Raw genomic sequence first — 22,235 nt, 5'->3', positions numbered from 1 at the left:
GTCTCAGGAAGGTAACTGGCATTCCTTAATTGTGTGGCCTTGGCACATGACAACGTCTCACCATTTTCTAATCTCTACAATGCTAATCATACCTTCCTCTGAAGGGCTGGTGATGTCCAAAGGAGATAAAAGTCTGTAAGGTGAGTGGCACAGAGTAGGAGGTCAGCTAACATTTGACTCAGCCCCATTAAGCAATAGTCCCCCAGGGGTATTTCCTCAAAGTTTCAGAAGGATATTCCTGTGGTTCTCTACCCACTTTTCTTCAGTATTTGCTCCAGCAAGCACTAGGCTTCCCACAAAAGTGACTGCGTGAAAACTCCCAGCAGTGGAGGGGAGGGGTCCCACCCCAACAGAAACTCGGTTTCAGAAAATGCTGCTACAGGCCTTGGGTTACTGAGCAGCAGTACCTTTCGGAAGCCCCCTGGTGCCCTCACATCCTGCCTGACTGGCCGGCTCCAAATGGTTCATTTAACCACAGTCAAATTAAAATCTTGCTTGCTCCGAAAATGCAGGAACCCTCCTCTCCCAACCGTAGGAGCTGAAGGAGACGGCTGCTTAGTTTTAGAGCGAGAGCTCAAAGGCCCCAAGGATCCCGCCTCCCTCCTCGCGGCAAGCCAATCAACGTTCCTTTAGCGATGAGCGGCAGCGCTTAGGAGCGAATGAACCCCGCTCGCTGGAAGAAACCCGCCCATCCCTTGTGGCGTCAGTGGATCTCGGGTAGATAGAACCAGCACCTGCGCTTCCTCGTTGAGAGCCTGTTGGAGGGTGTTTGCGTTAAAGTTGTAGGAGTCAGGACCTTAAAGGGGAGGGAGCGGAGGGGGCCGGGGCCCTTTAAAACGAGGCGCGTGGTACCTGCCCCTTTAAGGCGTCCAGACAACTGAATCTGAGCTCCAGATTACCCTGAGTTTCCGTCGCAGGCTGCAAGGAAAGGCTCTTTGGTTGGGTCCGGGTGCTTGGCGGCGGCGGCTTCATCCCCGCTCGTCCTCCCCGGGCCCGGAGACACCCCCGCCCCAGTCATGCTGAACGGAGTATGGAAGCAGCTGACTACGAAGTGCTATCCGTGCGAGAGCAGCTCTTCCACGAGAGGGTTCGCGAGTGCATTGTGAGTACGGGACTTGGGCAGGAACGGTACCTGGGACCGAGCGGGGGAGAAGCACGGGTGCGGGTGTCGCGGAAGAGGGAGAAGTTCGGGTCGGAGTGCGACCACCCGGGCTCAGAGCGCCGTCAGGTCCTGCGTGGTCCAGGGGCGAGCGACGGATGGCCCCGGCGTGTCAGAAGGACCCGTGCCCGGGCTGGTGAACCTCTAGGTCGGATCAGTTGGGGAGCTGCGCGATAAACAAAGCCGCGGGTCGGTTTCCGTTCCTCCCTTCTGCACGCCCCTCCCCCCGCCCGCCCTCCAGTCCCCCACCCCTGCGGGGCCTGCAGGGCCTGCGGGGCCTCCGGCGGTGGGTCTGCGAGTCGAGTGATTTCGACCGTAATCGGATAGTCTGAGAGGGATGGGCTTATTTGGGGGAGACCCCGCAAATTCCGCTGATGTTTGACGAAGCGGAGACGTCCAAACTCTGAACTACGTTCCAGAAAAGACTTGGGAGGTTTAGGGGTGGCATGCCAGAGGAACGGGGCACTTTGGTGGGTCTCCCACTTCGGAAGGAAGGCCTCTTGTGGGGTGGATTTTACTGTGTAGAGATGGAGAACAACTAAGTTATCTCCTTCTTTCCCTCCTCATTGATGCTTGTTGGAAACTCCGTAAGCCGAGGTTTCTAGCTCCCCAGCCATTCAGGGATTTACCCTCTGAGTGGTCCCCTCCTTCCCAGAGCTCCAGAGGCAGCAGGCTGCGTTCCCCACTCCCCCACTGCCACCTTGTGCAACAGCTGAACCTGCCACACAGCGATGGACTCCTTGTTTCTGGGGCCCAGGGGAACCCCCCCGGGCGGGGTACTTAAGGAGCTGCAGGTTTCTCAGGCCTGCTTTCAATTCTCATCTCTCCCCTATGTCTTTCCTCGGAGTTCCCCAGAGTAACCCTCACCCCCAAACACTAAATGGAAGGCAAAAAGGAAAGGTTTGGAAGGACAGAAGTATTAATGAGTAGGGGGAACCCACTGATAGGATCATCCTTTATTTTTCCTCAGTCTGCCCTGCAGCCTCAGACTGGAGGAGGGGCAAAGTGAGCCACCACCTAACTGGGTCTGTTCTTATCTGGGAGGACTGAAAAGTAGGGAATGTATCCGTCCATGTGTGGAACTCAGATCAACTTTCCTTGTGTGATCCTTAATGCATAGTCCCACATGGTAAGGTTGGGCATGTTGTGGAGACACGCCCAGGCCTTGAAACACTGTGGGGACAGAGGCCCACATTCCTAGAGAACAGGGAGGGATGAGACCTTGGACAGAGAAGCAGCCTCCTAAATGTCCCCCCATTCTTTAGTCCTTTTAGCTGAGGACATCAGTGCTGGCCAAGGGCAGCCTGTAGACTTCTGGTGCCTCCCCCACCTGGCTCCCATCCCCTGCTCTAGAGAATGACCTAGCCTCTGCTGGAACGGCGTGGAGCTCCAGCCTGACCTTTTGAGCCCTCCCACCTTCCTGGCTATTACGCAAGCCCAAGGGCAGAGGGAGCACTAGGCAGTAGAAAATCTTCAGTACAATTTGAGTAACTCATTCTACTCCACTTCCCTAATGCTAAAAGCTAAAATTTTGTTCTAGACCTGTCACTCTCCTTGGGTCTCTTTGACTTTTTCCTTCCATGTGTAGATATGTGTGCAGATTCCTTGTGGGGTCAACTCCTCTTGGAGACTGTAGGACCCAGGAGACTGATCCTGCTTTCTTAGCTTACTTTATTCATTTTTAAAAAAGGTTTTATGTATTTATTTGAATGAGAGAGAGTGGGAGACAGAAAGGAGGAGCAGGGGTCGGGAGGGGCAGAGGAGAGGCAGAAGCAGGCTCCCTGCTGAGCAGGGAGCCCCAGGAACCTGGGATCATCACCTGAGCCAAAGGCAGACACTTAACCAGTTGAGCCACCCAGCGCTCCTCTTGGCATACTTTATATGCAATAACATAGCAGGGTGCCTGGCTGGCTCAGTTGGAAGAGTGTGCAACTCTTTTTCTTTTTTTTTTTAAAGATTTGATTTATTTTTTTTGACAGAGAGAGAGCACAAGTAGGCAGAGCGTCAGGCAGAGGGAGAGGGAGAAGCAGTCTCTCTGCTGAGCAGGGAGCCCAATATGGGGCTCGATACCAGGAACCTGGGGTCATGACCTGAGCTGAAGGCAGACGCTGAACTGACTGAGCCACTCAGATGCCCCGAGTGTGCAACTCTTAATCTCGGAGTCGTGAGTTCAAGCCCCATGTCAACTGTAGAGACTACTTAAATAAACTAGTTAAAAAAATAAAAAATACATGCAATAATATCGCAAGGCTCTCTGGCACTGATTGTAGGGCCAGGCTGACCGGCGACTCCTCCCTTGGGCAACAGCAGCTTACCTGGGGCAGCGTAGGGATGCATGCATGTGCAGACTAACCTGGCCAAGTCCTGCCGGGACTGTGGATTGGAAGTCCAGTTGCCCAGGACAGCCTGGCTCTAGAGCTGGAAGTCACTTAATAAGGACCAGGAATTGACAGCCTTTAAAAGGTCTGATGTGGCTGTAGAAACATTGTAGATTTTAGATGTTGGGCCCCAACTAAGGTCTACTCTTAGGGGCGGGGGATTAAATGAGGCTCTGGGTTGGCCCAGAGCAGACCTGATCTTTCAGGGCCCCTGAATAAACACAGAGTAGAAATTCTTTTTTTTGTTTTTTTAAGATTTTTTTTATTTATTTGAAAGAGAGAGATTGAGAGCACAAGCTGGCGAGAGAGGCAGTGGGAGAGAGAAAAGGAGACTCCCCATGGAGCGGCGAGCCCAACACGGGACTTGATCCCAGGACACCAGGATCATGACTTGAGCCAAAGGCAGACGACGCCCAACCGACTGAGCCACCCAGGCACCCCTAGAAATTCTGACTTCATCTAGGAGCATGATTCCTACTTATTCTTCCCTGGAGCTTGGGTCAGAGTGGCAACAGGGGCAAGGGGGGAATGGGAGGAGGAGCAGAGTGTCAGGACAGTGCACACATCCCCTTCTTCCCTGAAACCTACTTCTCTTTTCAATAATGTGCCAGGAGTAAATTCCCTCTGATTCTGTGGCCCGTTTCAGGTATGTGTGTGTGTGCATCTCTAAGAGTTTTCTCTGCCTATTTACCAACCAGGCTTCAGCTGAAGCTGTTTTCTCCAGGGCAAAGCTTCATAGGGCAGGACATAGTACTGTCTCCCTATCCTCTGTCTGCTGCTTCTTAGAGGTCCCTGAGGACCCTGACTAGAAGGAAATGCTGGGGAGAAAGATGGAACCCCTAGAAGTGTGGAGCCTTGTTTTGGGAAAGTGACTCCATAGAATTAACAGAGAGGACAGTGGGGCTCTGGAATATGCTGGAGATAAGAGCTTCTCATCCCAGCTCCCACTCTGCCGCAGATCTCAACACTTCTGTTTGCGACACTCTACATCCTCTGCCACATCGCCCTGACCCACTTCAAGAAGCCTGCTGAGTTCACCACAGGTACCTGTGACTGCCCTCCCTTTTCCCTGCTCTTTGCCGGTGTTCCTGTTGCCATGGGGCCAGCCTCAGGGGAGTGGGCCCATGGTGCCTGCTGGGAAAGGAAGGATGGCTGTTCTGGAAACTTCGCCTCTTCTGCTTCACTTCTTCCACAGTCTGGGGCAAGGTGGTATTCTAGACAGAAGGGTCTGCAACGAATAAAGCCCCCGGGAAAGTCCTGTAACTTTCCTGACCCTCAGTTCCATCCTCTACAAAATGGGCCTAATAGTCTCTAACCAGTTCACTGACCTCGTGTGAGATAGTTAATGTGAAAACCCTCTGGGAACCTAAAATGGACAGTGTAATCATGGGCACAAACTCTGGCCTCAACTAGAGCACTTACACCCAGGAACAGAGACCTACCTGACCACTGGGGACCCTAGTACCTGGTGATGGTGGCCTTTCTCTTTATAGAGGGCATAAATGTGCTCAGATTGGAGCTTTCCTTCCGTAGGCATTGTGCGATTTGGGGGGACACGTTGGCCCCAGTTCCTGGCCCCAGTTCCTAGCCCCAGCCTGTCCAGATCATTCTGTCCTGGCCTTAGTCTTTCCTCCCCTCCAGAAGGCTTCATGAACCCCCACCCAAGAAGGCAGCTACTCCTCAGTATAATTCTCCTGAGGACTTTCCCTGTGAATCCCCCCCCCCCCCCCCCCGCAACTGCCTCATTTCCCTTTGCTGCCCCCAGCCACTGATGTCATCAGCTGCCCAGACTGGTTGTTTCTGATATTTCCAGCTTACAAAGAGGAACCTACAAAGAGAGAGATCATGGGGAGGGACGGAAGTGAGAGAATTTCAGGCCTGTACTCTTTCCACCTGGGACACAGATCTTTAACATGCCACCTTGGCCAGAGAATATGTTGTGGGGTTCATAGTGTGAATTCTCCCAGAGCCTCAGGCCAACTCTGCCTGTGTGGCCCAGGCCCTTCTTCTGGGGCAGGGAGGGGACAGGAGGGCACACGGCAGCACAGATGGTCCCCAGAGCTGCCCACTGATGTCTTGCCTTTTCCCCATGCCTCTCTCTCTCTCTCTCTCTCTCTCTCGTAGTAGACGATGAAGATGCCACAGTCAACAAGATTGCGTAAGTGTTGCTGCCCCAGCTTCTGGCACTAGGAGGCTTTAGAAGCTGGGATCTAGTTTGACTCTTGGAGCTAGGGAGAGAGTGGGGTGTCACACAGTGAAGAGAGGGTTCCTGCTTCCACCCTATTTCTGGCTTCTTCCGGCTTTACCTCACCCTGGGGACGCTTGGAAAAGTTGTTGTTCCTGTCTCCCCAGTTAGGCCAGGAGTTTCTGGGAGCCTCTTGGCCAGGAACTGTGAGCTGGGGCCTGAGTCACCGGAAATGGTTCCAGCTTGGCTTCGCTTCCCATTGGTCATCAGGGAAGGAGTGGGGCAGGGACGTAGACAAATGGACTAGAGCAGGGGATGTGGAAGGTGGAACCCTCAGGGGCAGGGGGGCTTGGTTCTGACAGGATGGCCCTTGCTGCAGGCTGTTATTATTCTTTAGCACATACAGGGAAAATACAGAGACGACCCCTCCAGTCAGCAGATTAAAAGAAGGCAACCTTCCCGCCTTGGTGGGCCAACTAAGTAAAAGTGTCTCTTCTTTTCACCTGAGGCAGCCATGGACACAGGTCTTGGCTATGAAGCTGGGTTTCAGGTTCTTCTTTTCCCCCTTTGCCTGGTGCCTTCGTGCAAGGCCTAGCCATATGGGGTGACCCTGCTCTTATTTAGGCTAGAGAAAGCAAACTCAGAAACCCATATCTTTGAGCAGAGAATAGAAGACAAGCCCCTTAGCCTGGCATGCCTACTGCACCAGGCAGGCATGTGTAGGAGGACCGCATTCCTGGGGATAGTCTGGGCAAGTGTCATGACCCATGACATGAATGCCTAAGGTGTGCCCGTCCCTGTGGCCAGACTTTGCTGGAGGGGGAGTTTAAGGGGCAGTCGATAGAGCCTCAGCTGCATGGCTCCTTCCCTCAGTCTGTCGCTGCTACAGGTAGTTCCAGGAGAAACCATAAGTGCCGAGGGGGATGAGCAGGGCTTCTTGGGCCCAGGGAAGTGAGTGTCTGAACTAAGCAAGGGCACTGCCCATTCTCTGCCCAGGCTCGAGCTCTGCACCTTTACCCTGGCAGTCGCCCTGGGTGCTGTCCTGCTCCTGCCCTTCTCCATTATCAGCAACGAGGTGCTCCTCTCACTGCCTCGGAACTACTATATCCAGTGGCTTAATGGCTCCCTCATCCATGGTACGTGGCTCAGATTGCAGCTTGGGGTGGTGATAGGGAACAGCCTAGGTTTATGCAGACACGGGCAGCCTCGGCTAATGAGTCCTATATCACCCCATCCTTGCCCCTCCTCCACCACATGGTCAGTCCCCCATAAGTCGTCACCCCATCTCCCCCCTGCCCCCCGCCCAGCCAACTCTGCTTTTCCTTTTTTGCTCTAGGCCTCTGGAACCTCGTTTTTCTCTTCTCCAACCTGTCCCTCATCTTCCTCATGCCCTTTGCATACTTCTTCACTGAGTCTGAGGGCTTCGCTGGCTCCAGAAAGGTGAGTGGGGGAATATATCAATCAATTTAGGCAGGAAACAGAATTCTACTCAGATGGGTCAACTGAAGAGATTTACTTTATTTTATTTTATCTTATTTATTTATTTATTTTAGAGAGGGAGGGGGAGGGGCAGAGGGAGAGAGACAGTCTTTTTTTTTTTTTTTTTTTTAAAGATTTTATTTACTTATTTGACAGACAGAGATCACAAGCAGGCAGAGAGGCAGACAGAGAGAGAGAGGGGGAAGCAGGCTCCCCGCTGAGCAGAGAGCCAGATGCGGAGCTCGATCCCAGGACCCCGGGATCATGACCCGAGCCGAAGGCAGAGGCTTCAACCCACTGAGCCACCCAGGCGCCCCTGAGAGAGACAGTCTTAAGCAGGCTCCACACCCAGTGCAGAGCCTGACATGGGGCTCAGTCTCACAACCCTGAGGTCATGACCTGAGCCGAAAGAAGAGTCGGCCACTTAACTGACTGAGCCACCCAGGTGCCCCACTGAAGAGATTTTAACAAAGACTATTTGCAGAGGTTCAGTCAGAGTTAAGGGGATCAACAAGGAATTTGAGGTGCTACTGTTAGCTGGAAGTCATTACCACCCCTAGGCCTGTGGGAGCGAAAGGAGGACATAGTTTCTGGAGCCCGCTGATAGTTGAAGCTGGGAGGTGCTTCACAGCTACTGCCAAACCATAGTGACAGAGATTGAAGGAAACTGAAGCACTACCCCAGTCCCTTTCTCTTCCTACATTCCACTGCCCTGCCTGTCCTTCTTGTTGGGCAGGCTGAACCAGAGGGCAAAGAGCTTGTGTGATGCAGCCCTCTGGGGTCAGCCTCCCACAGCAAGGCAGGATGCAGGATGCAGAAGGGATCTGGGGAGTGGGGGTTGCCCATGAGGACTGTCCGGTATGAGGTTTGGCCCTAGATGTAGGGTCAGAGGACAGCAATTTGGCGCAATAAGAGGGAGATGCCCTTCCCTATCTCCTGAATCCAGCTGTCTCTGGTTTCCCTAGCCCATGCCAGTCCATGTCTCCTTCCTTCCCCTGGTGTTGATCCTGCCCCTCACGTGTTGCCTCCTCCTATAGGGTGTCCTGGGCCGGGTCTACGAGACGGTGGTGATGTTGATGCTCCTCACCCTACTGGTGCTGGGCATGGTATGGGTGGCATCGGCCATTGTGGACAACAACAAGGCCAGCAGGGAGTCACTCTATGGTGAGAGGGCCGGCTTCCTCCCCTCCCTCCAGGCTGAGTGGCTCTGCACTTGGCTGATGCGCTCCCCTGCCTGGAACAACTGTATCCCTCTCAGGTGGGGAAGGTTGGGACCGTGTTCTTCGACTGAAGTTTCAAACTGAGGGACATCAGGACAAATCCAACCTGCAGAAATGATCCCTCAGGCCCACGCAATGATTAAAAATATAAATGAGTCAGTTGCTGACATGTAAAAGTTGAGAGATTTCACATTAAAATCCAGATTTGTGGCTTTGCCTGACAGGGTTGAGGATCCAGCCTCACTAGACCCTAGGGACTGGGCCTAATAGCAGTTATGTTCCTCCCCCGCCATCTTTTTTTTTTTTTTTTTTTTTTTTAATTTATTTGACAGACAGAGATCACAAATAGTCAGAGAGGCAGGCAGAGAGAGAAGAAGGGAAGCAGGCTGCCTGCTGAGCAAAGAGCCTGATGCGGGGCTCTATCCCAGGACCCTGAGATCATGACCTGAGCTGAAGGCAGAGGCTTTAACCCACTGAGCCACCCAGGCACCCCTCCCATCTTATTTTTAAAAGATTTTATTTATTTATGTGAGAGAGAGAGAGAGAGCATGAATGGAAGGGGAAGGGCCTGAGGGAGAGGGAGAAGTAGTTTCCCCACTGAGCAGGGAGGCCGATACATTCTTTGATCTCAGGACCCTGGGATCATGACCTGAGTCAAAGGCAAACACTTAACTGGCTGAGCCACCTGGTGCCCTTGTAGCTGTGTTCTTTAGATACGACTTAGGGCCTCCAGTTTGCTGTAGCCCCACTGCTCCCTCTTCTGCTGACACTAGGCCAGCTTTCCTCATTCACCATTACTTGCCTAACCCTTGTAGGCTTATGTGTGGTGTCCTTGCTAGTTGCTGAGGCCCAGCAGTCCCCAGGAAGAAAAACTGACGTACTTCTTTTTTACCCTTAGACTTCTGGGAGTACTACCTCCCCTACCTCTACTCCTGTATCTCCTTTCTTGGGGTCCTGCTGCTCCTGGGTGAGTGTTGAGGGTCTTGGAGGCAATGGGCAAGGTCCGTGGATCAAAGTAACAAGGGTGGAAGGAGAGGGAATGGAAGGGTGGGTAGGGGAAGTGGTAGCGAGAAGGGTCTGGGAGGTAACTGGCTTCTGTCCCCACAGTGTGTACTCCACTAGGTCTCGCCCGCATGTTCTCGGTCACTGGGAAGCTACTGGTCAAGCCTCGGGTATGTAGTGCTCTTTGCCCTTTGATTCCTGCAAAGCTGGAGCCAGATAGTGAAGCTACCCTACAGTTGTGTAGTACACACCTTGTGGAAGTCCACAGCCTTTGCTGGCTCCTGTATCCTTCACCCCTTCCCGCCATCTGGGGCTGGTCACCAGACATGCAAGGCAGAGCAAAAGGCAGTTGGGAGGGCCTGGATCAAGCTTCTGGCCACAGGGTGGTGAATGAGACTATGGAGCCTGGGATGAGCAGGGGTCTCCTTGGTGCCCTCAGGATTGGGGAGCCTCTGACAGTTAGTCCCTCCCTTTCCCCTGTCCCCAGCTGCTAGAAGACCTAGAGGAGCAGCTGTACTGCTCAGCCTTTGAGGAGGCAGCTTTAACCCGCAGGATTTGCAGTGAGTCATGGTTCCCCCTGGCTGGGATAGGGGCTGTGGCTTGGGTGGAGGCTACAGGACTAGGAGGCCACCCCATCTTCTCTGTCCTCAGATCCCACCTCTTGCTGGCTGCATTTGGATATGGAGCTGCTGCACAGACAGGTCCTGGCTCTGCAGACACAGAGGGTCCTGCTGGGTATGTAGATTGGTAGGGATGAGGATACCTGTGTTTCCCCAGGGAGAGTAGCCTGTCAGTCTAGGCCCTCGCTAACAGCTTTCCATCCCCGTGCAGAGAAGCGGCGGAAGGCCTCAGCCTGGCAGCGGAATCTGGGCTACCCGCTGGCCATGCTGTGCTTGCTGGTGCTGACGGTAGGTATTCCATTTCTGGTGGGGGTGAGGAATGGCAGGCTCTTGACTACTGTAGGTCTTCTCAGGGAGGAGGGAGGAGATGCAGGGACCCAGTTATCATCAGTAATAGTAGTTGCCTCTCCCTTATTGCCTCCTTTGTGTCCTGCCCTGTACTGAGCCCACTGATACCCATTTTGTAGATGAAGAAACAGGACTGAAGGAGTTTGCCTAAGGTCATAGATGGCCACTGAGTAGTTACACAGGTTTTCTATGGGGTGAAAATAAGGGTTGAAATCAGTCCATCCCTCCACTTGCCATGTTCTGGACTTGGAAATAAGTTTCATCGATCTGGGGGAGGAGGTATGTTTTTCTAGTCAAACTTCTTGCCATCCTCCCACCTGGAAAGGGTGTGTCTTACACTACCCTCCAAGGTGCTCTGCTGCTAACAATAACCTTGAAGAGGTCCCATACAGCTAGTGGGAAAGAAAATGTTGGACTAGAGTGTCTGTTCTTTTTTTTTTTTTTTTTTTTTAATTAATTTATTTGACAGACAGAGATCACAAGTAGGCAGAGAGGCAGGCAGAGAGAGAGGAAGAGAGGCAGGCTCCCCGCTGAACAGAGAGCCCAATGCGGGGCTCAGTCCCAGGGTCCTAGGATCATGACCTGAGCCGAAGGCAGAGGCTTTAACCCACTAAGCCACCCAAGTGCCCCTAGAGTGCCTGTTCTTAACATTCAGCTCTCAGTATAGCTGTGGGCTGGGGCAGGAATGAGAGTCTGTGACCTTGCTTCCCACAGGGCCTCTCTGTGCTCATTGTGGCCATCCACATCCTGGAGCTGCTCATTGATGAGGCTGCCATGCCCCGGGGCATGCAGGTACTGGACTGTGTATCTTTTGGGGAGGGCTTAAGAAGCTGAGACCGGAGGGAAGGCTGGGTGCTGGGTGGTGCTCCTGGCAGGGAGTACTCCATAGTGGCGCCACTCTCTCTCAGGATGCCTCCCTGGGCCAGGTCTCCTTCTCCAAGCTGGGCTCCTTTGGTGCCGTCATTCAGGTTATACTCATCTTGTATCCTTCTGGAAACCCACCATTGCCTCTGTTCACTGAACCTGTCTCCTGGGATTGTGGTGGGGAGGTGTGGTGGGAATGATGGGGAAGGGGGCAAGTCTTTACCCACCTTACAGTTCAGGAAGAAGGAAAAAAAGACTTTATTTGAAAGGAAGGTTAGGGGAGAGGTCCATTCCCTTTGAGATGAGGCATTCATCCTTAGGGCCTGGCCAGTTCTTCCTTAACCTCGTGGCAGTTACCTGATGGTATCCTCAGTTGTGGGATTCTACAGCTCTCCATTCTTCCGGAGCCTGCGGCCCAGATGGCACGACACAGCCATGACACAGGTAGCTAGGCGGGAATAAAGGAAGCCTCTTGAGGGCGGGCATGGGTGCGAGTTACTGACAGCTCTGCTACCCTCACCTCCCCTTTCCTTACTCCCACCTAGATAATTGGGAACTGTGTCTGTCTCCTGGTCCTAAGCTCAGCGCTTCCTGTCTTTTCTCGAACCCTGGGTAAGTAGCAAGAGGAGGTAAGGGAATTGGCTTTCTTGAGTACCTACTGGTGCTAAGCATACATTTTATATATATGCTCTAATTCCCACAACAACCTATGAGGAGATATTACCCCCATTATAGAGATGGAGAAATTGAGGCTCTGTAAAATGCCTGTGTTGAGCTTCAGAATAGTGTTGCTATAAAGCTCATATCTTCCCATTAGCTATATCCCACAGCTTCCCCTGTTTATTTCCATTTTTTGGTGGAGAAGCACCATTTTCCCCCAAATCTTCCTGTGAACTGGATCCTCGATAAACATTCTCATCTTCTAAAGACAAAAAACAGGGAAGCTGATCAATTTACCTAGCTATACAGCTCAAGTCAGGCTAGAACCCTTGTCTCTTAAACACCAGTCCAGTGCTTTTTCTACACACTGGGACATGAACAACACACTCAGTCCTTCTCCCACGTTCAGAGCTATCATCTAGAATTTCCTGGTAAAAATGTTCAAAAGTTCAAAAGTAATAGTTCCCCCTGGGGTAGTATGGGAGTTCTCCCTTCACCACATCATGAACCACATTTCCTAAATGATTTAGTATTTACATCAGTTTTGTTTGGTTCTTTTCTGTTCATACTGTCTCCACTGTACCATTGTATTTATGCCATGGGTTTTCAGTAGGAAACTAGGCTTATCGGTCCACTTTAGATTGGATGCAGGTAAGAATATTTTTTAAGTGGGGGATGGCCCCAAAATTTGGACTTGTGATAACATTATTATGATGATTAAGGACTCAAGTGTTAGAATAGTGCCTGCATACTGTGCTTTGTATGTGTTGTTTCATTTAATTCTCACAGTCCCATTATTTTCCCTACTTTATAGTCAAAGAAACTGAGGCACAGAAATTTATGGAATCTGCTGCAGATCACACAATCAGTTAGGGGTGGAGTTTTATCTGAACCAAACCAGCCTGATCTGAGTCGAAGCTCTTTAGCCTCTACATAGGGTGACCAGCTTTTAGGTTTCTGGCCCAGGAACAAGTGGCGGGCCCTGGTTGCTCTTCGGGACACATGGTGCCAGAGAGGGTCCCACTGGAGAAGATGCTGAACTCTGGAAGGGAAGTTGGAGCAAGCCTAGCTGCTGACACTTTCTTCAACAGCCATAACACCCTATGAGAACAAGTTGGGAAGGAGGAATGAATTAATACATAGGAGAGGCCAGCCTGTCAATTGCAGTGTTGAGATGTGGCCACTAGGAGGCAGCAGAAAACGGGGCTCTGAGCCAAGTTGGAGCTGGGGAGCCCATTCCCATACCGGCCTTTGTACTTCAGGGCTCACTCGCTTTGACCTGCTGGGTGACTTTGGACGCTTCAACTGGCTGGGCAATTTCTACATCGTGTTCCTCTACAACGCAGGCTTCGCAGGCCTCACCACTCTCTGTCTGGTGAAGACCTTTACTGCAGCTGTGCGGGCAGAGCTGATCCGGGCCTTTGGTGAGAGAGAGTGGGGGCGCAGGCTAATGGGGTGGTTGTGAGGTGGGGCCCTCTGGAACTGGGGTCATCCAAGCAGGAGAGGTGGCATGCTGTCTGCTTTGTTTGTTACATACCTCATATACCCCTTCTGTGGCTTGGTTGTCTTATTCCCTGAGATTGGGCCTATGCCCTGCTTTTGACTGCCCACCCTCCCTCCTCTCCAGGGCTGGACAGATTGCCGTTGCCTGTCTCCGGTTTTCCCCGGGCATCTCGGAAGAGCCAGCACCAATGACTTCCAGCTGGGGGTGGGAGGGAGAAAACTGGACACTGCCATCTGCTGCCCAGGCCTGGAGGGGTGCCCAAGGGTGGGTGGACCTCAGAACCTGGAATCTGAGAGGGTGGTAGAGGGGAGCTGAGCTGTCTGCACTGTTGCATAATCTGAGCCAGAGTTTGGGACCAGGCCCCCCTGCTTTTCCAAATGTAACTGAGGGCCTCAGCATGGGGTGGGGCTGGGTAACTAGGTCTGGCTCCTGGTCCCAAATCTGTTTACACATCAATCTGCCTCACTGCTGTTCAGGGCCATGCCCGTAGCCATGTTTACATTATTTGATGTGCAATAGGGTGGGGTGGGGACAGGGGAGAAACTGAGCTGGGGGCAGACTTGGAAGGCAGCTTGTCTCCCTTGCCTCTGGCCCAGCAGAGCCTAAGCACTGTGCTATCCTTTAGGGGCTTTGGACCATCAGAGAGACAAGGGTGTAGGGAAGAAGAGACCACAACCATCAGCAATAAAGTTGATCCCAGGGTTTGCTTTGGTTTTTTAAAGGGCCTGTCTCTGTGTCTGTTGAACAGCCTTATTCCCACCAATTCTGAGTCTACCAGCTGAGAAGAACAGAGAGATCCTGCCTACCATCCTTTCCCCTTTCTTCCATCTGCATTCTTAGTACCTTTTAGGGACTTGGGTCTAGTATTAGGTCATACAATTAGGCAGTGAGAACCTCCTCCTCCTTTAGCCTTGCTTAAAGCTGGCTGGTCCCCTGACTTTTGTACTCACAGCTTGTTTCTGTGCTTTGGTTATTGGCAGTAAGTGGGCATGGCTGTAGGAATGGGATAACTTCTTCCTGTATGCACACAGCATCCTCAGCCCTTTCCTCCCTGGCTTGGGTTGGACACAAAGTAAAAGAAGGCTGGCTGACATGGGTTTGTAGTTCCCAGAAAAGAACATAACTCCGTCTTTCCAGAGGCTGTCAGTGCCTAGAAGATTGTGTGAGCCCCCCTGCTGTGCTGGGGGGGGCAAGGACAAAGTTTCTGCTCAAGAGGATACAGATTTGTGTATTGTGCAACTTCTGGAGGGGTATCGTTCACCTTGTAGTCTTATAAACAGTTGCTATGACTATTTTCTTGGAGATGGCAGTTAGGTGTCTTGAGGAAGGAACACTTTTTTCTAATGTACACAAAGTTGCTGTAAGTGCTAGCCATGGAGCTGGGGGGTGGGTATTGAACAGCAAAAAAGTGTGGATGCTACAAATACTTAGCTGAGCACCTACTATGGACCAGGCACTTAGCTGTAGGGATTCATGATAAACAGTTTCATATTTAAGAATTGCTTTGTCTAGTAAGGGTGACATAATTCTAACACCACGATGGTTGGCAGTTCATTCCTGGTTCTCAGGGAAACAGCTGGGCAGTGTCAGGACATCAAGGAAGCCTTCTTAGAGAAAGTGATTTCTTTTTTTAAGATTTTATTTATTTACTTGACAGCACAAGCAGGAGGAGCAGCAGACAGAGAGAGGGAGAAGCAGGCCCGACGTGGAGTAGGGAGCCTAATCTATGGCTCGATCCCAGGACCCTGGGATCATGACCTGAGCCGAAGGCAGACATTTAACTGACTGAGCCCACCCAGGCCCCCTGAGAAAGTGATTTTTTTTTTTCTAAAGATAGATAGATAGATAGATTGATTGATTTGACACAGAGAGAGAGACCGTAAGAGAGGGAACACAAGCAGGGGGAGTGGGAGAGGGAGAAGCAGGCCTCCCACTGAGCAGGGAGCCCGATGTGGGGCTCCATCCCAGGACCTGGGACTGTGACCCAAGCCAAAGGCAGAAGCCTCTGAACAATAGTGAATTGGTGGGTGAAGTATTGCAGGCTCCAGGCCTCTGAGAGGAGACCTGAGTGGTTGGAAGCAGAGCCCCAGGAGGTCCAGAGGGAGAAAGCTAGAGAGGTGCCTAGATGGAAGGTGAAGGGAAGAGCCCCTTAGCCTGTTAAGACTATGACCTTAATTATCCACTGCCCTCCAGAATCTTCCAGTTGACAGGTTATACATTTGAAAAGAAGTAGCCATTGGATGTCTGGCAAGGACAAGACAGGGGGCAGACGTTTGAAGTCCAGAACCAGATTATAACTACAGAGAGCTGTCCCTGATTCTGGGGGAAGCTCTCAGAAGAAGGCTGCAAAGTTACCAGAGAAAATGGTCCCCTGGTACCCACCCCTTGCAGTTCTGGTTACTACTGACAAAGAGAGTTGAAAGTGGGGGAGGCTTTGGGAGGACCACAGAGAAGAAAGTTTCTGGTTGTATGCCCAAAGGGATTGGCTAGCCTTGGGTGGAAACTGGAACCCATACTTCCTGAAGGGGAGCAGAGGACAATGGCCTGCCAGGATAGGCTTTGGGAGAGTAAAGATCCAATTCAAGTATCAGAGGAGGGTGGTTTGGTGCCAAGCTTAGGCTTGGAAGTAGAAGGATGCTTATCCAGGCAGCTAAGGACTGAAAAGCTACTAGGATTTCTTAGACAGGTGCCTGCCTGGTTTCTAGGATGGAACACGCTTCAGTCGTGAAATGGACCAGCGGTCACCGGCTAGAGCCCCCGCCCCGGTGGGAGGGGGCGGGACGGTCCTGGGAGAAGGGCGGGGGGCGGGGCCAGGGGCCACTTAAGGCGGAGCCGGGTTCTGGCAGCGCAGGAGCCGGGCAGCAGAGCCAGGCTGGGCTGGCACTCACCCACGACCCCCCTTCCCTGCTATGATGGCCCGTCAGTAGCAGGTTCCAGACCCCCCGGGAGCATGTAGGCTGAGCTAGCGGCAGCCAGGTGCGCAGAGCCACAAGAGCTCCAGGGCACTCTGGGGGCAGCTCTGCCTGCTGCACTCTCTGGTGCCTGGGGAAATGCCCAACTGACGGGCGAGCTGGTGAGGACAAGAACGTCCCCTTTGGCCCGAGTCCTCTGCATCCATGGCGCTGACGGCCAGGCTGGTGCCCCTGTGCTGCTTGGCACTTTTGGCGCTGCCCGCCCAGAGCTGCGGGCCGGGCCGGGGACCGGTTGGCCGGCGCCGCTACGTGCGCAAGCAGCTGGTGCCATTGCTCTACAAGCAATTTGTGCCCAGCGTGCCCGAGCGGACCCTGGGCGCCAGTGGGCCTGCCGAGGGGAGAGTGGCAAGGGGCTCTGAGCGCTTCCGGGATCTGGTGCCCAACTACAACCCCGACATCATCTTCAAGGATGAGGAGAATAGTGGTGCAGACCGCCTGATGACCGAGGTAAGGAGGACCTCTTCCCACCTGCGCCAGGGCATTGCCAACTCCTGTGGCAGCCTGGGAGGGTAAGCTGGGCTTCATCTATAGACACCTTAATTCCAAAGATCTCCTCTCCCTACCTTTCCACCATCCCTCTCTCCCCCACCAAAAACAAAAAAATAAAAAAACCCTAAACCTGTGCTCACTGGGCTCAGTGATAGGAGAGATTCCAACGGGGAGAAGCTGGAATGGGGAGGGGAGGAGGGACTAGTGAGAGTGAAGCTGGGAGAGACAGCGAGGGCGGGGAAAAGAGGATGGCGGCAGGCGAGACGGGAAATGGCTGAGGCGTGGACCGGGGGTCAGCTACCGAGCCAGGCAGGAAGGGCTGGGGTGAGCTGGGGGCCAGGAGCTGGCGAGGCAGCAGACAGAAAGCTCTACCCTTAGCCTGGCTCCTGACCTGATTGTGGAAAAGATCTGTGGGCTAAAGAGATTGAAGGAGGCTGGGAAAGAGGTGGCCAAGGGTTAGGTCACCAGGCCATGTACCTGAGAAGGGGCCGGGCAGGAATTGTCTTCAGCATGGGGGTGGGGGGGGGATCCTAGAACCAAGGCAAGACTATTCTAGAGTCTAAATGACTGTTTTGGGTGAAAAGTAGTTCTCAGTGGGAAAAACAGATGGGCCCACCTGAGAATCAAAGTGTTCCCACATCCTTCAAGTTCAGCTTAGCTCAGAGGTGTTCCTTGGAATTAAATTCAACTAGCATGTATTGAGCATCTACGGCAACTAGAACCCTGCTGACCTAGGATGAGGTGAGCAATGCCTTGGGAGTGAAGGACCACCTCTGGCCAGTGATCTCAAATGTCAGACCTGGAAGGAAACTTGGAAATCACATTCTTCCACCTCCTCACTTCAATTTTGCGGCTGAGAGCTGGGCCCCAAGAGGAAAAGCGATTTAATCAAAGTCTTAAAACTAATTAGTGGCATGGCTGGGACTAGAATTCAGGACTCCTGATTCTAAGTCTATACACTTTCCATTACACCACCTAATTGTGTATGGAGTGGAAAGGTGGGGGGAGAGGGAGGGGTACGGATTTCCTCTGATTAATTGCCATAGTTTTCCAGGTTACTTTGTTAGGAAAACCTGTCCAGGGGAGAAAGAATTCCTTCTACTACTACTCAGAGATTGGGAAGGGGACACTCCTTCCCTCCTTGGCCATGGAATATTGTGGCCCTTTTCCCTGGCTGCCACCTGCAGCAGAGGGGCCAGAACAAGGGACAGGCCTTGTAGGGGCTCTGACAAGGCCTGGGAACCCCTCCGTCCTGCTTATCTCCCACACCCTGGCTGCAAAAGGCCTCCATTGAGTTGGCTCTGCACTGGGCTGCTGCCCCCGCAGGTCAAGGCCTCAGGGCCTCCTTAGGGGACAAAACGACAAAAAGTTGGATGAAGTTACCACTTTTCCTGTCTTCCCCTCCCCTGCTCTCCAACCCTGCGGAGGTGTACAAAACGCGGGAAGAAGGGAAGGAGGGAAATGCCCCTCTGGCACTTAGGAGAAAACCAAGTCTGAGGTGAGAGGTCGGAGCGGGTAGAAGAAAAGGAAACTGTCCTCTCTGCGCCTCCTCCCGCAGCGTCCGTGGTATGGTGCGCGCCAAGGTCTCCGGCTCGCAGGCTAGAGCTGCCCAGATAACCGCGGTCTCACTCCCCCGGGTTCAGGCTTCCAGCCCGCTGATTTTCCTCCTCTCCACTCCCACCCTGCAGGGGGCCCCCCAGTTCCGCGCTAGGGCAGCTCCCATTAATCTCAGGTGCTACTACCACGCCTTTCTGGGCTGCATCTGGAACAGAGATGGAGAGACGGGGACTCAGGGCTGGTAGAGCCTGAGCTGGAATTGGGAGGGCTGGTCGCACTGGGGGAGGGGGCCCTGGCGGGCGGGAGCAGGCATGGGGGGCGCGGCTTTCTGCCCTTTCCTCTCCCGGAGCCGGGGCGGCTGAAAAGCGCCTTTGTGGATGGAGCTGCTGAGTCCGCTTCTCCCGGCGCGTCCCCGGCCTCGGCCCGGGATTCTCGCTCGGTTAAGTCATCCCGGAGAATGGCCATTGTACTTCGCGCAGCCCCCGCCATCCAAACCCTTTTTCCAGTAGCCTTGATCCCGCACGGCTACGCTTTGGGCACCTCTGTGGAGGGTACTCGCACCACGAAGGGGTTAATGCTAGGGGCCGAAAGGAGGAGGAGGAGGAAGGAAGGAAGGAAGCGATGCCCGGTGCCAGGGAAGGCAACGAAACAAAAGATGAATCAGGCGGAGGGAGGGCAGCCGGGGCTTGGGGCGGGGGCCAGGCCCAAACAGGGGCTCCTCTCGGGGAGCCAGGCATCTCAACCCTCCCTGACAGAGCTTCCACCCGCCCTCTCAACTCCTGCCCTCTCCCCGGTTGAGCCGAGATCCCATAACGAGTGAGGGGCAGGGGTTCAAAGTAGGGAAAGAGTTAGGTACCGGAGCCCTCTCAATCTCTGAGGTGACCCCACAGTTCTCCCACAATGCTCTGAAACGGGAGTGGGTATTGACGACGCCACCTCTTCGGGTTCTCACTTCTCCAGGACACTAAAAAGCTGGGAGGAAGTGGTGTGGGGCCAGGAAAACAAAGAAGAATCGACCCTCCCTTTCAGGTCCCTTTTGCCCCTGCGGTGGTCGTGGTAGTGAGGAGACTGACTCTTTGATTCCCCGCCAGCGCTGTAAGGAGCGGGTGAACGCGCTGGCCATTGCCGTGATGAATATGTGGCCGGGAGTGCGCCTGCGGGTGACCGAGGGCTGGGATGAGGACGGCCACCATGCTCAGGACTCTCTCCACTACGAAGGTCGTGCCTTGGACATCACCACGTCTGACCGCGACCGCAATAAGTATGGGTTGCTGGCGCGCCTGGCAGTGGAAGCCGGCTTCGACTGGGTCTACTACGAGTCCCGCAACCACGTCCACGTGTCGGTCAAAGCCGGTACAGTAGGGGGTGGGTGGTGAAGTCCGCCCAAAGGGGGCTCTTTCCGGGAAACTGAGGCTGCGTAGCTCTGGTGCGACCCTAGGGGAGACCAAGTGGCCGTTAGTGTTGTAAACCATCCTTGTATCTCTGCCCATGTTGGGGCCAGATCCGTGAGAAATTACATATCCCAGGACTGGCGAGGTCTGCTCTGGGCTTGACCCACATCTTTGAGAATCCGTACCAACATCCCGGAACCTCCGGTCTTGATTCAATCATCGCTGTGCTTGTTCCTTGCAGATAACTCCCTGGCCGTCAGGGCAGGCGGCTGCTTTCCGGGAAACGCCACCGTGCGCCTGCGGAGCGGCGAGCGGAAGGGGCTTCGAGAACTGCACCGCGGTGACTGGGTGTTGGCGGCAGATGCGGCAGGCCGGGTGGTGCCCACGCCCGTTCTGCTCTTCCTGGACCGGGACTTGCAGCGCCGGGCCTCCTTCGTGGCTGTGGAGACCGAGCGGCCCCCGCGCAAGCTGTTGCTCACGCCCTGGCACCTGGTGTTCGCTGCTCGAGGGCCCGCGCCCGCGCCGGGCGACTTTGCGCCGGTGTTCGCACGCCGGCTGCGCGCGGGGGACTCGGTGCTGGCGCCCGGCGGGGACGCGCTTCGGCCGGCGCGCGTGGCCCGCGTGGCGCGCGAGGAAGCCGTGGGCGTGTTCGCGCCACTCACAGCACACGGGACGCTGCTGGTCAACGACGTCCTGGCCTCGTGCTACGCGGTTCTAGAGAGTCACCAGTGGGCACACCGCGCCTTCGCTCCTTTGCGCCTGCTGCACGCGCTGGGGGCGCTGCTTCCGGGCGGGGCAGTCCAGCCCACCGGCATGCACTGGTACTCTCGGTTCCTCTATCGCTTGGCGGAGGAGCTACTGGGCTGAATGCGTCCGACGTAGAAACCTCGAGGCGTCTGCGGAAACCCGGCCGTATGGGCTGAGATCTGGCGGTGTGGGCAGCAGAGGATGCTGACTCGGGAAGGCAGGGAGGAGGGGATAGGGAGAAAAATGGACGCGAGACCGGACTGCTTGGTTTAGGGGCAACCTCCATCGGAGCGGAGAGGAGATCCCCGGTCATAGGTAGTTGGGGTCGATGGTGGATACTCCTTGAAGAGGACTATTTCACCTCTTCTTCCCGAGTGCCTCAGCCCCAACCAATTATTTTATTTTATTTTCTATTTATATAAATTGTAATATAATGATCTGCTTGCCCCGCCTGGCAAGGTGAGGGTCCAGGGCCCGGCGTTAACACTGTTTGACACAGCCAGCCAATCTGATGTCTGACATTTTCCTACAGGTGGCCTAATAAAGGGAAGGCTTGCAGGAGCTTATTGGAAAATATCTCTGTTCAGAGGGGGATTCACCTCGAGAGGAGGGGAGAAGGGGACCAACTCTGAGTCAATACCTTACTTCCGACTCCTCCCTCCTTGCCCAGCAGGTCTTCCTGCCTGCTTCCTCCCATCGGAGGGGGCGTCCCAAGTGATCAGCAAAGAGAGCCCAGAGTCGTGTGCTTTTCTAGGCTGCTGGTCCCTTCTCCCACCCAGAGAGGACCAGCATTCTGTCCGCATGCTTGCATACCGAATGTTGGAGGGGCCAGGGTTGTTGAAGGAGCAAGAGGGTCTGCACATGTCCTTTCTCATTTACAGAGGCTCCAGCGAGGTCACAGGCTATTGCATTACTGATACTCAGAGAATTCTGGCCCATGATTGGTAGACTGCAGTCTTGGTCCCTCCCTGAAGGCCCTGAATCAGGTGCCAGGGTCTAAATGGGGGTGATGTTTTATTCTGGGATGTCACTGGATCAACTGGTGATCCGTGGGAATCCCCAGTTAATTTATAACTGATAGTCCCCACACACTCTTGGTCAAGAGAAAGAATGGGATCAGGGGGCTGGAACCTATCTCTCCTGAAGGGCTGGGGGCAGAGAACAGCTTCAAGCCCTGGTGTGTGTGTTTAGGGGAAGATAGGGAGGCTCTCCAAGCAAGGAGCATATAGGCATTACAACTGGAACCCTCTTTTTTTTTTTTTAATTATTTTATTTATTTATTTGACAGACAGAGATCACAAGTAGGCAGAGAGGTAGGCAGAGAGAGAGGAGGAAGCAGGCTCCCCGCGAAGCAGAGAGCCCGATGTGGGGCTTGATCCCAGGACCCTGGGATCACGACCCGAGCCGAAGGCAGAGGCTTTAACCCACTGAGCCACCCAGGCACCCCTGGAACCTTCTTCTTGATCGCCTGTCCTAGTTGTTGTTTCTACTGGCTTCCTCCACCCCACACCCCATCCCTCCTCTTTCCTATCCTCTTCTCCTGGCTCTGCTTCCCCGGGCTGGGTATTCCGAGAACCTTCAGGTTCCAATGCAGCAGATAGGCAGGAACTCAGACAGTGAGGTGCTCCTGAGCCAGAAAGGAAGCTCCGAGGGGGGTGCC

The 22,235-nt window shown here is 53.8% G+C and overlaps 2 protein-coding genes across 5 annotated transcripts; both read left to right on the top strand.

The window, feature by feature from the left end:
* The first annotated feature begins 610 nt into the window (after positions 1-610).
* LOC111157868 (limb development membrane protein 1 like) lies at positions 611-14,123 on the top strand. Of its 4 annotated transcripts, none has more exons than XM_022519570.1 (17): positions 611-1,102; positions 4,496-4,580; positions 5,662-5,695; positions 6,719-6,858; positions 7,059-7,162; positions 8,239-8,365; positions 9,320-9,388; positions 9,529-9,593; positions 9,911-9,983; positions 10,075-10,158; positions 10,255-10,331; positions 11,106-11,183; positions 11,360-11,373; positions 11,609-11,699; positions 11,801-11,867; positions 13,178-13,339; positions 13,543-14,121. In XM_022519570.1, exons 1-17 carry the CDS (start codon positions 1,031-1,033, stop codon positions 13,608-13,610), a joined length of 1,410 nt encoding a protein of 469 aa, XP_022375278.1. In that variant the 5' UTR covers positions 611-1,030; the 3' UTR covers positions 13,611-14,121. The 4 variants fall into 4 exon arrangements, with proteins under 4 accessions (XP_022375278.1, XP_022375279.1, XP_022375277.1 ...); XM_022519569.1 differs by having other exon boundaries at positions 612-1,102; positions 5,665-5,695; positions 11,300-11,373; XM_022519568.1 differs by having other exon boundaries at positions 613-1,102; positions 11,300-11,373; positions 13,543-14,123.
* A 2,120-nt stretch (positions 14,124-16,243) lies between these two features.
* On the top strand, positions 16,244-21,073 carry LOC111158000 (desert hedgehog). The gene is made up of 3 exons (XM_022519772.1): positions 16,244-16,838; positions 19,529-19,790; positions 20,070-21,073. The coding sequence occupies exons 1-3, from the start codon at positions 16,536-16,538 to the stop codon at positions 20,693-20,695; spliced, it is 1,191 nt and encodes a 396-aa protein (XP_022375480.1). The 5' UTR covers positions 16,244-16,535; the 3' UTR covers positions 20,696-21,073.
* Positions 21,074-22,235: the final 1,162 nt, after the last annotated feature.

Source organism: Enhydra lutris, unplaced genomic scaffold (assembly GCF_002288905.1).
Source record: "Enhydra lutris kenyoni isolate GAN:26980312 unplaced genomic scaffold, ASM228890v2 scaffoldscaffold56, whole genome shotgun sequence".
In the NCBI taxonomy this organism is placed as follows: domain Eukaryota; kingdom Metazoa; phylum Chordata; class Mammalia; order Carnivora; family Mustelidae; genus Enhydra; species Enhydra lutris.
The sequence above is the reverse complement of the archived record's forward strand: the minus strand, read 5'-3'. Positions and strand labels throughout refer to the sequence as shown.

What these genes read in the sequence shown, in the direction of transcription:
- LOC111157868 (XM_022519568.1), top strand. Translation starts at nt 1,031, where the DNA reads ATGGAAGCAGCTGACTACGAAGTGCTATCCGTGCGAGAGCAGCTCTTC. An exon ending in TGGGGTCCTGCTGCTCCTGG is followed by an intron (nt 9,389 to 9,528) that starts GTGAGTGTTGAG and finishes CTGTCCCCACAG; the next exon opens with TGTGTACTCCACTAGGTCTC. An exon ending in ACGACACAGCCATGACACAG is followed by an intron (nt 11,700 to 11,800) that starts GTAGCTAGGCGG and finishes ACTCCCACCTAG; the next exon opens with ATAATTGGGAACTGTGTCTG.
- LOC111158000 (XM_022519772.1), top strand. Translation starts at nt 16,536, where the DNA reads ATGGCGCTGACGGCCAGGCTGGTGCCCCTGTGCTGCTTGGCACTTTTG. An exon ending in CAGACCGCCTGATGACCGAG is followed by an intron (nt 16,839 to 19,528) that starts GTAAGGAGGACC and finishes ATTCCCCGCCAG; the next exon opens with CGCTGTAAGGAGCGGGTGAA. An exon ending in CCACGTGTCGGTCAAAGCCG is followed by an intron (nt 19,791 to 20,069) that starts GTACAGTAGGGG and finishes TGTTCCTTGCAG; the next exon opens with ATAACTCCCTGGCCGTCAGG.